This window comes from Eriocheir sinensis, chromosome 2 (assembly GCF_024679095.1).
Source record: "Eriocheir sinensis breed Jianghai 21 chromosome 2, ASM2467909v1, whole genome shotgun sequence".
NCBI classification, from domain to species: Eukaryota; Metazoa; Arthropoda; class Malacostraca; order Decapoda; family Varunidae; genus Eriocheir; species Eriocheir sinensis.
The window spans coordinates 18,290,777-18,304,469 of record NC_066510.1 but is presented as its reverse complement, the minus strand read 5'-3'; the positions used below and the strand labels follow the sequence as shown (position 1 = coordinate 18,304,469).

At 45.4% G+C, this 13,693-nt stretch overlaps 1 protein-coding gene across 1 annotated transcript; it reads left to right on the top strand.

Annotated features, from left to right (window-relative positions):
* Positions 1-11,804: 11,804 nt before the first annotated feature.
* LOC127000687 (cuticle protein AM1159-like) lies at positions 11,805-13,693 on the top strand. Its single transcript, XM_050864684.1, has 3 exons — positions 11,805-11,961; positions 13,091-13,287; positions 13,399-13,693. The coding sequence occupies exons 1-3, from the start codon at positions 11,953-11,955 to the stop codon at positions 13,571-13,573; spliced, it is 381 nt and encodes a 126-aa protein (XP_050720641.1). The 5' UTR covers positions 11,805-11,952; the 3' UTR covers positions 13,574-13,693.

The following is a 13,693-nucleotide window of genomic DNA, read 5'->3' as shown; positions in this document are numbered from 1 at the left end:
GAGAGAGAGAGAGAAATCAAGACAACGTAGCCGACACTCTTATGACAACGCAATGGTCTGTTCCTTGGTGGTTTTAATCATGGCGGAAGGTCGTCTCTGCCGCAGCGTCCAGAGCAAGCAGCTGATAGTGAAAAATTTCCTGGGTACAATTTTAGATGTTTTCCATGCCCAATCTGGAAAACATACCCTAACATATTTATTTGCCTAATGTCATTAAAACATAATTTCAACTTTGATAATTAGCACATCTTTTTACAGTAATGACTGCAACCGAAGGCCAAACAAACAAAAATCCCGCCCTCCGCTTGTTCATTTGCATTCCTGTTGCCTGTTGCTGCTAGTTTTTATTTTTTTATGAAAGCGGTTTACGTGCTGAGGTACATTTCATTTATTTGTGTGTTTCATTCCGTGACGCGCCCTGCCATGACTACAGAGGTATGACTATCGCGCTGGCAACACCACTCAGACCTCCTCTCAGACTTGAGGCCATCAGTGAGGCGCACGAGATGTCACTCAACGCAGGGCGAGACGCGACTGAGCCACGGCACTCAACACCAACACATAATTATCACCTGACAGCAAACCGAACACATGCACACAGAAAAAAAAAAAAAAAAACGAAGAAATGAATAACTGCGCACACACACACACACACACACACACACACACACACACACACACACACACACACACACACACACACACACACACACACACACACACACACACACACACACACACACACACACACATACGAGTAAGATATATTGTTGAATCATAAGAGCTCTTACTTGCTGGCCTCGACGCGGCAGCCCCGGGCGACAGCGAGGGGGAAAGGATGGGAGAGGGAAAGGAGAGGGATGGGGAGGGGAAGGGAAGGGGAAAGGGGGGTAGGGGGGTGCAGGCGAGGGAAGGTTGGCGCTACTGGAAAAGGAAACTTGCTACAGTGTATACATATTTTTCTCCTTCTCTTTCTCTTCGCCGCTCACAAATGTTTGTTTGTTTTGTTGTACTTCGTTTCTCTCTCTCTCTCTCTCTCTCTCTCTCTCTCTCTCTCTCTCTAACAACAACAACAACAACAACAACAACAACAACAACAACAGCAACAACAACAACAAACTGCAGTGTAAATGGTGCTGTTCCCCAAAAAATATATACAATCCTTTTTCAGTCTAGTCTGCAAACATTACTAGATTTGAACTGAGGAAAAAGCAAGAGACAACGTGACCAGGCAGAGTGCACATGGGCAGACACTTACTGGTGGACTGACAGCAGAAAAAACAAGTCCAGTGTGTTTGTGCAATACTGTAACGAGAACCGCCGACTGAAGCGACGTTTATCTATACACTGAGAGACTTTTAATCAACAAAAGACGAACACTTTGAAGAGGAGCGTATCAGGTCACGTCTCCTCCCGAAATTGACCTCTCTTTTGGCCACTCCTCTTAACTCTTCTATAGAAGCAGTGATTTGCGGGCTGTTTTTTTCATTATTGTTGTCTTTTTTTGCCCTTGAGCTGCTCCCTTTACTGTAAAAAAAAAAAAAAAAAAAAAAAAATCCGATTAATTAAGATTGCACACTGAACAGTTTACCATTCCTCACACATGATGAACCTGTCCTTAATTAACCTTTTCAACGTGATGATTTTTTTTTCTCGTATTATTAAAGCTTTTTGGACAGAAGAAAGTGTACAAACATCGAGTGTGTGAGGTCAACATGTGAAGGGATAAGGTTTCGAGTTACTAAGAAGTGAAAAAAAAAGTATTATCATGGATGTTTTATTCCTGCGGGTGATTGGCGGAAAAAGTGTGTGAAAGGCAGTGACAGCGACAAGGTTCCTGCGTCCAAACCCGAAAGTGAGAGTAAACGCCATGGGTAAAAGTTAGCAATCAGCGCTGTTTGAGGGAGACAATTATTGATTCTTCTGTGAAATGGCATCCAGAAGCGACGAGTGAAAAAAAAATATCCTAGAGAAATCAATAAACTATGAAGAATGAGAGGAAACACACGAGAGAAAATCAGAAAAGGTGCACGGAAAAGGAAAAAAAAATGTGATGGATATTTTCCCATCTACAAATACAACTGCAGAAATCAAATGTGTATAAGGCCTCACTGCATAATGACAGCCAGGAATGCCTCCCCTACCCCCTCCTAACAGAGCAGACAATCGTGCGTCGGGGCCCAGAGGTGCGCAGTGGCAGTAAGTGGAAAGAATGACAGGAATGCATGAAGGCAGAGGGCAGAAAGGTCACCAGTGGAACCCTTCTCGAGGCCCCAATAAAGCCTGCCAACTAGGTGGTACAGGTCGCTCATCACACACCTCAGGCACCTCGGACGAACTCTGCAGCGCCATTACTAAAGTGTGTGTTGGTGAGGAGCCGCCAGATGCTCTCCCCACGAGCTTGCCGCTAACTTAGGTGAATGTAGACTTTGGTGCGTGTGTGCGTGTGGTGGTGGTGGGTGGGGGGGGGGGGTGACTGTTTGTTTGTATATATGGGTGTGTTTGGTTATGTAGGTGTACCTGTTTGTTTATTTATTTATTTATTTATTTATTTATTTATTTATTATTTTTTTTTTGTGTATCTTTGATTGCTTGCTTATTCATGAGTGGTTGTGTGTGTTTGCTTGTTTGCTTGTATATTATATATGTGTGTGTGTGTGTGTGTATGTATGTGTGTGTGTGTGTGTGTGTGTGTGTGTGTGTGTGTGTGTGTGTGTGTGTGTGTGTGTGTGTGTGTGTGTGTGTGTGTGTGTGTGTGTGTGTGTGTGTGTGTGTGTGTGTGTGAGTGTGTGTGTGTGTGTGTGTGTGTGTGTGTGTGTGTGTGTGTGTGTGTGTGTGTGTGTGTGTGTGTGTGTGTGTGTATGTGTGTGTGATTACAACTACAACCTCACTTCCACTACGTACAACAAAACCCCGTAACTAGCGGTAAGTATGCAAATTTGAAGAAAACAAAACATAAAAAATCTAACAACAAAACTTACAATCAGGAAAAAAAACCTCAACTTATGGAGAATTGATTTTTTATGTCCTTGAATAAAAAAAAATGAAGAAAAAAACATCGTCAGACACAGCTGGCGGAATGCCATGAGCCGTGCCAGCGACGTGAGACGGAAAACCTTGAGGATAAAAACCAGAATTACCGAGACTCAGGTAAGGCCTCCACTTGTCTTGTATTTCATGGGCCCCGGAGCATGAGGTGAGGGGCGAGGGGGCGGGGAGGAGGCGGGGAGGTCAGAGAACTAGGGAGGGTGGGAGAAGGGGAAATAGGATAAAAGGAGAGGAGGAAAGGATAGTAGAAAAAGAGATAAGAAAGAAGAGGTAAAAAAAGGAGGGAATGTGCGAGAGTAAGTCAGTAGAAAAGAGTAGTAATAAGAGAAGGAAAAGATACTAGGAGAAAGGACTAGGGAAGGTGGGTGAAGGGGAAATAATAGAAGGTAAGGAAGAAAGGACACTAGGAAATGGGGTAAGAAAAAAAGTAAAAAAAGGAGAGAATATGAGAGTAGGTCAGTATAGAAAAGTTGAGAAAAGAAAAGATGAAAGAGGTAGGCGGGGAGGTTAGAGGAATAGTGAAGGGTGGAGAAGGGGAAACAGAATAGAAGAAAAGGAAGAAATGGAAAAAGGGATAAGAAAGGGGAGGTAAGAAAAGGAGAGAATGCGAGAAAGAGGAGGTTAGTAAAGAAGATTTGAAAACAAGAAGGAAAAGATAACAGGAATGACGCAAAGGAAAACATAATCAATCAATCAATGGAGCCATACGCCGGGGAGCGCGTCGCCTAGCTCACCCTACGACGCCAACTCCGGGGGTCCCTCTGGGCGAGTCTCCATGCAGGCCCCCTTCCCATCCTGAGTACCTCCCGGCAGGATCTATCGACTTGCTCCATCCATGAACTCCGTGGGCGTCCCCTCGGCCTCCTCTACTCAGGATTGTCTCTTACAGAGACAATCCGATGAGCAGGATCAGCTTCTGGGTAACGTGTCACGTGCTCGTATAGCCGGAGTTGGCGTTGACGGACTATACAGGTAGCATATGTCGAATCAGCCTCACGAAGTAGTCGCCGGTTTGACACAAAGTCATTCCAGCGATATCCCATGATTCTGCTTAGATACTTATGACCAAAGACAGCAATCCACCTCTCCAAGTCCCCATTTACTGTCCATGTCTCACAGTCATAAAGTAAGACAATGAGCACTAAAGTAGCACAGAAAAGGGCAGAGAGCAAGAAAAGGATAATTGGAGAGACGGTGGTGAAAAGAGATGGAAAGATGGACGATGGAGAAGTGTAAAACAAAGAGAGAAGATAGGACAGAATAATGTTATGGAGAAAAAAAAAGTTTACAGCGGTGAAACTAGCTATGGGGAAAAAGGAAAGGAAGATAAGACGGATAATAAGGTAAAAGAGGTGGTGAAATTGATGAAGGGGAACACGCAGAGAGTAGCAAGTAGGGAAAAGAGGATGGAATATAATAGAGAACAAAGAGGAGGTTTGAAAAGCGGGATATGGTGAGAATAAAACAAGATTAGTGAACAGGAGAAAGAAATGGATGAGAAATAATGAAGGGGAGGACGTGGAGAGAATAAGGAATGATGGGGAGAGAGGAAAACATTAATAAAAGACTAATGCAAGATGGTGGAGAAGATGGGGGAGATGAGGAATAGTGGGGAGAGAAAATATGAATAAAAGATTGAGGCAAGTTGGGGAGACAAAACGGGAAGGATGAAGAATGGAGGGGAAAGGAAAAAAAATGAATAAAAGACTGAGGTAAGTAAGGAAGAGATGGGGAGGATGAGGAATAGTGGTAAGAGAGGAGTAAACAAGTCAAAGGTAAGTTGGGGAGAGGAGATGGGGAGGGTAAAGAATAGTGGGGAGTAGAAAAATGACTCAAAAGTTAAGGTAGGCTGGGGAGAGGAGGAGGGGAGGGTAAAGAAGAGTGAGGAGTAGTAAAATGACTCAAAAGTTAAGGTAGGTTGGGGAGATGGGGAGGATGAGGAAAGATGGGGAGAGGAGGAGCGCGGGGAGATCAGGGGAGTCCGTAATTCCTACCTGTCTGCATCCTTGACCCACCTCACCTGAGTTTCTATGTAGCGGCGCGTTATTCAAGGAAGGGGTCAGCGGGTTGTGTGTACCTGTGAATCCACCTGGGCAGCACATACCCTGAGTCCTGAGGCACATCACTCAGCACATCACACAGACAAACCCCGAGGCATATCACAAACACATCACATCACATAAATTCCTCAGAGAACATCACACACACATACCCTGTAGGGCGTAAAAAACATCACACATCACAGTATTTTTTTTTGGAGAACATCACACGCACATACCCTGCAGCACATCACATCACAGCACATCACATACAACACGAATGCCTTAGTGAGCACATAACAGCATTCCCTCCGACATATCACAAGCAAACACACACACACACACACACACACACACACACACACACACACACACACAGATACACACCTTGATGCACTGGATAGCAGACTGCAGAGTTAAGTACACAGCACGATTTTTTTACATACAAGATCGTGAAAGAAAATAGAGAAACAAAGAACACACAGGAAAAAGTAACGGTAGCACAGATCAGAATTTCACAGCTAAAGGAGATAAATGCATGCAAGACTGTGACAGGCAACTTAAAAAGGGAAAAAAAAGAGAGAAAAAAAGTTACCGACGAGAAAAAAAGTTACCGAGGAGAAAAAAAAGTTACCGAGGAGAAAAAAAAGTACAGAAAAACGGAGATAGCTTTAGGATCCTCTTTCTTATATTATTTGCAGAAGCACAAGGTGACGGCGATCAAGCTTTCCTTGCCACCCATGACTTGACGCAACCACGACCCTGGGAGTGTATTAAGGCGAACACACACACACACACACACACACACACACACACACACACACACACACACACACACACACACACACCGAGACAAAAAAAAAAGAAAGGAAGAAAAGAAAAGTAAAGAGGAGGATAAAATGTTTCTTTTGGGACACCTTTCATATATATATTTTTAACCTTTTCTTTCGTTCCTGTGTGTGTGTGTGTGTGTGTGTGTGTGTGTGTGTGTGTGTGTGTGTGTTTGTGTGCTTCTTACAAACACACAACCGACGCTGATTCACTCAACTTTCTCATATGTAGTTTATTTATGACTCATTGTGGCACCGTCTGCTTCTCCTCCTCCTCTTTCTCCCTTCTCATCCTCCTCCTCCTCGTCCTCCTTCTCTACATATAATACTCTCTCTTCTCTTTCGCTCCCTCCTCCTCCTCCTCCACCTCCGTCTCGTTTTACCTCTTCTTTATTATGATTTGCCGTGCTATTAACAAGACAAATAAGGGAGGACTATTATAATTTGGAGCCATTAGTTTTGCTCTTCACTTAAGTCACCCCGTAAGAAGCTACAGAGCATGAGGAGGGCGCGAAAGGTGGCCGAGGGAAGCACCGGGACGAGGGGGTGAAGGTTAGGGAGACGGTGTGGCTGATGGGGCAGGTGAGAAACAGGTGTGGAGGACGTGGGATGTATATGAGCTGTAAGATAGATGGTGATGATGGTGAGGGAGATGACGGTGGTGATGGTGAAGGTAGGCAAGTGCTGTGAGGTGAGTTGTATCAGAGTATGGTGAATGATAAAGGTAAAAAAAGGGGTTATGTGTATGGTGTGGTTAAGTTTGAAGGGGGATGAGGAAGATGTAATGATAGTGATGATGGTGGTGATGGTGAGGGTAGGTAAGTGTTAAGCGGCGAATTGTATCAAAGTATAGTGAACGAAAACGGACATAGAAAACCGTATATAGTGTGTTATGCTAGAAGGGGAATGGAGAAGCTAAGTATGGAAGGGGTCGTAACGGTGATGGTGGCGGTGATGGTGGTGGTGAGGTGTATTAGAGTATGGTGAATGCTAAAAGATAAAAAAAAAGGTGGGGGGTCTGTATATGGTGTAGCTATGTTAAGAGGGAGATGAGAAAGCATAGTATGGGAGGGGGAGTAACGGTGTTGTTGTTGTTGTTGTTGGTGGTGGTGGTGGTAGTGGTGTTGGTGGTGTTGGTGTTGGTGTTGGTGATGGTGTTGGTGTTGGTGTTGGTGCTGGTGTTGTTGTTGTTGGTGGTGGTGGTGGTGGCTGATGCAAATGGGAGTGGAGGGTCAGTGAAGCGCGTGGAGTCTGTTTTGAAGGCAGTGGAGTGAGTGGATGAGTGGAAGTGAAAGGAATGCTGATGTGACGAGTAGATAAGACAAACAGGGTGAGGCTTCTTCATTTTTTAACAACCAGCAGTAGTTCTTCTCTCTCTCTCTCTCTCACATCAAGTAAATAATAATCACCCCTTCTAATTTTACATTCCTACCTACCACCCTCATCCCCCTCCCCTCATCCCCCTTCGCCAATCAAGCCTCCTCTCACCCCCCCACCCCCCCTCCTCGCCAATCAACTCCTCTCTCTATTGTGGTAAAACATGCTAAAAAGGAGGGAGAAAAAAAAAAACACCTTTCAGTTACCTGTTCAATCGGCGAAATGTAGAAAGAAGTAAAAAAAAAAGGACCCCCCCCCTGTCTCTATCCCTGTGTGTGTGTGTGTGTGTGTGTGTGTGTGTGTGTGTGTGTGTGTCAGTTACCCTAAACGTACATGACGACAGGGGACAAATCTCGCAGGCTTTTGAAGGTCCACAAGCCTTGGCGCCATTAGCTGTTTCTCCCTCTCACTCACCCGCCCACTCACCCACTCACTCCTCCACTCACCTAACCACTCCTCCTTTCACCCACCTACTCCTCCAATCACTCCTCCTTTCACCCACCTACTCCTCCAATCACTCCTCCTTTCACCCACCTACTCCTCCAATCACTCCTCCTTTCACCCACCTACTCCTCCAATCACTCCTCCTTTCACCCACTTACTTCTTCAATCACTCCTCCTTTCACCCACCTACTCCTCTTTTCACACACCTACTCCTCCAATCACTCCTCCTTTCACCCACCTACTCCTCCAATCACTCCTCCTTTCACCCACTTACTCCTCCAATCACTCCTCCTTTCACCCACCTACTCCTCTTTTCACACACCTACTCCTCCAATCACTCCTCTTTTCACCCACCCACTCCTCCACTCACCCACCTACTCCTCCTTTCACCCACCTACCCTTTCACTCACCTATCTACTCCTCCACTCACCCACTGACTCACTCACTCACTCACTCACCCGCTGCAAGGACAAGCTATATGCATCAAACATTAATCTCAAGTTAATGTTTCAGGTTTTCTTAATTATTTATTCATTATCACTGAATCTTCATCTAAAGAGCCATTTTAGTATCTCTTATTGGCTAATGATTCACCGATATACACATTAGCTATGAAAACCCTCATCATCATCATCATAATAATAATAATCATCTACTGCAGCCATTACTAGTTCGCTGTACGGTAAAGCGATTTCTTGTCGTTCTCCACCTCCCTGTCTGATGCTAATGTGCTCCCTCCTGCTCCGTGAAGTTCTAAATACCTGCAGCTGGCCCACGATTTGCCCTAACCACTACTAGTTTAAGGCTGCTACTCTTTTACTTTGCCTGTCCATCATTCTATTCGTGGTATGGCCTGCCCAAGCCCATTTCGTATCCATATTTCTTATTAAACTCTTTTCAACCTTTGTTTTCTAACGCTTACTGTCTCTCCGTGCAATATCCAACATTTTCCTCTCTATTCCTCTTTGTGCGCTTCACTAAATATTTCGTTAGGCTCCAAGTTTATGAATCATTGGTCAGGACCGGCAAGATATATTGGTATTACACCTTGTCAGGAACTATTTATTTTCTATTAATTGATCAATATATACAATTATCTTGCTGTAAGAGCTAAATCAGTCCCGACTTAACTTCCAATTAGCTGGCGACTACAAAGACTTGCAATTAGTCTCATCAGTTTTTCATCTTATTGGAAAGAGAGATACACGATATGGTTTTCTTTTAAGTGTATTTGAAAGTGAAACATCTCCATCAATTTAACGAAATATAATCTTTAAGTCATTTATTTTTATATCTACATATTTTTCATATTTATCTACTTTACTGCTATATTGCTTTCTCAGTTCTGTCAAGTCTAATCCTTTACTATAATAAATAAAATAAATATGTAATACTCGACCCATTATTCTTAATGCCCCTCACCGCCTCCGAACACACATTTCTTTGACCTCCCTCCACTCCACTCACAGCAGCTCTTCCTCATACCACCTCGCTCTCTCCACCCTTTGTGACGCAGGGAGGAGAGCTGAATAAAGGAGTTCGAACCCTTATCAAAATCTCTTCCCGGGAGCACTCAAGCAATGCCTCCACTGAGTACAAGAAGAATGACCTTGACCTCGCCTGACCCTCCCCGTGCACCAAGGAACGAACGACCTCCGCAGACACATAAAAGCTCACTAAGGAACTCGTTAACTATGGAGATCCTCTTTATGGTTACGAGGCAGTAAAAGCAATGGCACAGGACGGTATGTAAGGTGCTGCAGGAAGAGGAGGATGAGGATGAGGACGATGGGAGGGGGGACGAGGAGGAAGAGGTCGCTAAGAAGGGGGAAGAGTACAGGTGTAAGCGGGTACAGGTGTGTGATTCAAGTCCGGGTACGATTTAAGTCACCTGTGTTTGTTTGTGTTTGTGTGTGTGTGTGTGTGGTGAGAGAGGGGAAGGTGTTTGTGTGTGTGATTAGGGGTGTTAGTTGTTGCTTGTGTGTGTGTGTGTGTGTGTGTGTGTGTGTGTGTGTGTGTGTGTGTGTGTGTGTGTGTGTGTGTGAGTGTGTGTGTGTGAGGTGGTAAGGTGAGAGGCTGAAGTGTGGGCAGAGGTGTAAATGAAAGGTTAGAGTCATGCCATGGTGTACAGGTGGTCTCTCGCTTTGGTGGATGTTATGTAAAAGAAATAAAAAAAGATGAATCACAGTCAAAATAACGCTGAATCAGTAGTAGAAGTAGTAGTAGTGGTAGTAGTAGGATATCTCTCGGTCCTTTTAAATCAGACCCCCCCAAAAAAAGGCCAAAAACATTACACTAACACTTTTTCTTTTGCGTTAATTTCGGCTCGACGGTAAATTAACTTCACCTCGTTCTTTCACTGCCTTGTATATGCAGGTCATGACACGTCTTTACCTCGCTCCAGACTGCCTGTGCCTCGTAACAGCTCCAAAGGCTTCTTGAGGGCATTGAGAACCAGCGCGCGTACAACAAATAGTCAGTGTGTTTACTTTCGTTTTGCTTTATTGTCCATTTGTTTATACTATCATTATCATTTCTTGCCTAGTGTTTTGTTTTTGCTATTAACTTTCATCTATTTATCTTGCTAGCTGTGGATATTTGCTTATTGACTCATGTATTTGTGTATTTCTGTATCTGGTCGTCAGTTACTCCTTATCCCTCTCTTTAGCTAACTTCTCGGCAGACCATTACTCCCTCACCACCTTATCACACCAAGTATACAAAGCCCGAGAACCTGACTCCTCACTTTGTCTTTCCTTCCCTTACTCACTCCTCTGCTGCTCCACCCTCCGTTGCTACACCCGCGGGCTTTCCCTTGCACTACCCACTTGTCTATGGCCTAAGAAAACGAGACACATACTTTTCGATAACATTTTTGTCCATAATTAAGTACCGTGGGAATTGTTTTGTTATATGTGTTTTTGTATCATGAGGGACACTTGCGGCGCTCTAAAATGAAAAGAAAGGAGTAAGCATGATTCCACTCCCTCCACTCCAGTAAGAGGTGGGTGTAATTGCAAGACCAGTTTATTTATTTTTTCCTTTTTTTTTTTTACAGTGACTCGATGCTCATCCTTTGAAGAGTGTGCGAGACGTGCAAGGAAAAAAAAAGGAAAGACAGTGTAAAGAATAGAGGTCAAGAGGATAAAGGGTATAGCATGGAGAGGAAAAAAAAAATAGTTTGGCGATAACGGAGAAAAATAACGGAGGCTGGCTTTTCGTTTTTTATATATTTGCATACATATAAATGATTGAAGGAGTAAAAGAAAAAGAAAATGACAAGACACTCTATTGGGAAATGGTTAGTTCATGTATTGGAGCGTGCACGAAGGCTATTTCTCAACCTCTTTCCTTTTATCCTCAGTCCCTCACCGACACATCTGCTCCATGATAACTATACCTCTGACTACACCTCTTGATCTCCCCCTTTAATGCAGAAAATACACGTCTGCTTCATTATAGGTTACAAATTCGTGATAATGCAAGACTTGGCATACTCCAGGGCGAGGGAAAAAGCCACAACCAATGGATCTTGCATAACGGTCGTTGCTAAGTAAGTCTGTAATCACTCGTATCGCTTCCCCGGTGTATAAAAAACATGTTTCGCCCTTTCCCCGATACAAGCCGGTGGTGTGCATAATTTTCCCATTTGTTCTGTACACGGGCGGAAAATGATTTATGTTTGTTAAGTGAGGAGAGGCCGTGAACGGGGCACTGGCTGGCTCATTCGACGAAGCCTAGAAATTGAGTTCATCAGTGCTACTCTTTTCTGTCGTATGTCTATTACTTTTTGGTTCTTTATTTCTTTTTTCGCTTTCTTGCTTGCCTGTGTCTCCTTTTTCCTCCCCCGCTCAGTTGTACGTGGATATTATTATTCACAACAAACACTTACTTAACCAAACACGTCTTCACCACCCTTTCTCTAACTCTTCCCTCTTCGTCTCTTCCCCTCAAATCCCTGGAAGCCTCCCAAGATAGCCTTCAGACCCTTTCTTAGCCTCTCCCTTCTCCATGACCCTCCAAGTACCCTTCACTCCCTCCCCATCGATCCCCCCTCGCCTCTCACTCACCCCCGAACCTTCTCTCCTCCTTCGCCTTGAGTATTGCAATCTATCGTCCCTTCAGCAGTCACCTTGCCGGAGCCTCAGCCGGGTATATAAAGGTGGTCGTTGGCAGTCAGAGAGCATCTTCCGCAGATCCTCACAACCGACAACATGAAGCTCGTGAGTAGCAGCGGCCCCGAAGGAGCCTGAGAGTGTTGACTCATGTGATATTCAGCAGCGTGGTGGGATGCGTGATTCGACAATGGCGGCAGACTCATACGGTATAAAAACGAAGAGAAAGAGCAAGCCAGAATAACTATACTCGTATTCTGCCGTGTGGCGGAGGTTCAGTTTCGCCGCAACGCCCTTGCTCTTGCCCTCCACCCCCATTGATTTCTCGCCTAAGGGAAGCGTCTCAGACAGTCTTTAGCGAACCCTAACAGTTTCGTGCCGGCGGGATAGCTGTCTTGCTTCGCCCCTCTTCCCTCGTCCCTTACCCCACTCGATACCCCCCCTGGCTGTTCTAGCCAATGTCATTTTGCCTCGTCCCTCGTCCCATCCCCCTTGCCCCTTGCTGCCGCCAGGTCTCAGCCCTCCACAAGACTTTGCACATCTCCTGCATTGTCTTTACTCATGGGAGGAATATTAAACGTTAGAATAAAGCATCTGTTGCCAAGACTTATTGTGTCGCCTTTCCCTCCTGTCTCCTCCGTCCCTTCCATCGTCCTCTAAGGTTCCTCCCTCTCTTCTTCCCCGGAGTCCCTTCCTCTCATTACGTGTAGATATTCGTAGGTTGTACCATGGGTTTTATTTTTTGCCTGGCTGGGTACACCTAAAAGGCCTAATATCTGCTGTGGTTGTTGTTTCGTCAGTGTTGGCTTTGGTCAACTTTTTAAGCTATTCTGAACTTGTCTACCAGCTGGAAATATACAGGAAGGGCCAAGACGTTTATCTTAATACTGATGTATTTTGTCAGTCATTCACTTAATCTTAAGCAACGTGTCAACGGCTCGTGCCTCACCAACGCAGAGGTGAAAGTCTTTGTCAGAGCTCCGTGTTCTCGCCGCGCACGCGCTGCTCCTTCGCCGGAGTTTCAAGTTTCAGACACGCCAATGTTCATGGTCCTGGCCGCGGCGTCGTGCCTTGCCATTAGGGAGAAACGCTTGTCGCCACAGAATTGACCAAATGAATTAACTTTTTTCTCCAGTTAAACATTATAACTCTTTACCTAACTTTCATCAGCAGTCCATTACGTCATCTATTACTGAACCCTGCAGCTGAGGTAAACACTTCCTGCTTCCCCCGCCAGGCCGTGTTCGCCTGCCTGCTGGCCCTCGCCGCCGCCGCTCCCCGCCCCGATCAAGACGCCGTGGTGACCCTCGACGAGCGCACCGACAACGGAGACGGAACCTTCAGCCTCCGCCTTGAGACAAGCAACGGCATTGCCGAGGAGAGGACCGGCGTCGTGGGCTCCGAGGGGCAGAGCAACATGCAGGGATCCTACAGGTAACGTGCGGCACCGACACTTGCAGATGCATTTTCTGTGACTTGTGACAAATGTTGCTCCGCAACAGTTCTTGCTCTACATATACCTAAATGTCTTGTTTCCTCCCTCAGCTTCACCCTTCCTGACGGCACCGTCGCCGTGGTCACGTTCGTTGCTGACGAGGGTGGCTTCAGGCCCGAGTCCGATCTGCTCCCCACCCCCCACCCCCTTCCCGCCCACGCCATCGAGCAGCTCCGCGTCGCCGAGGAGCAGCGCGCCCAGGGTATCACCTTCGACCGGAAATAAGACGAGCACCATCAGCCCCAAGCTTCTGATTCTTCCTCGAGCCCACCCTCTTTGGGAACCTTTATCCTTCATTTTTTATGATGCATTATTTTTTTATGAATAAATTGTAACGCACACTGA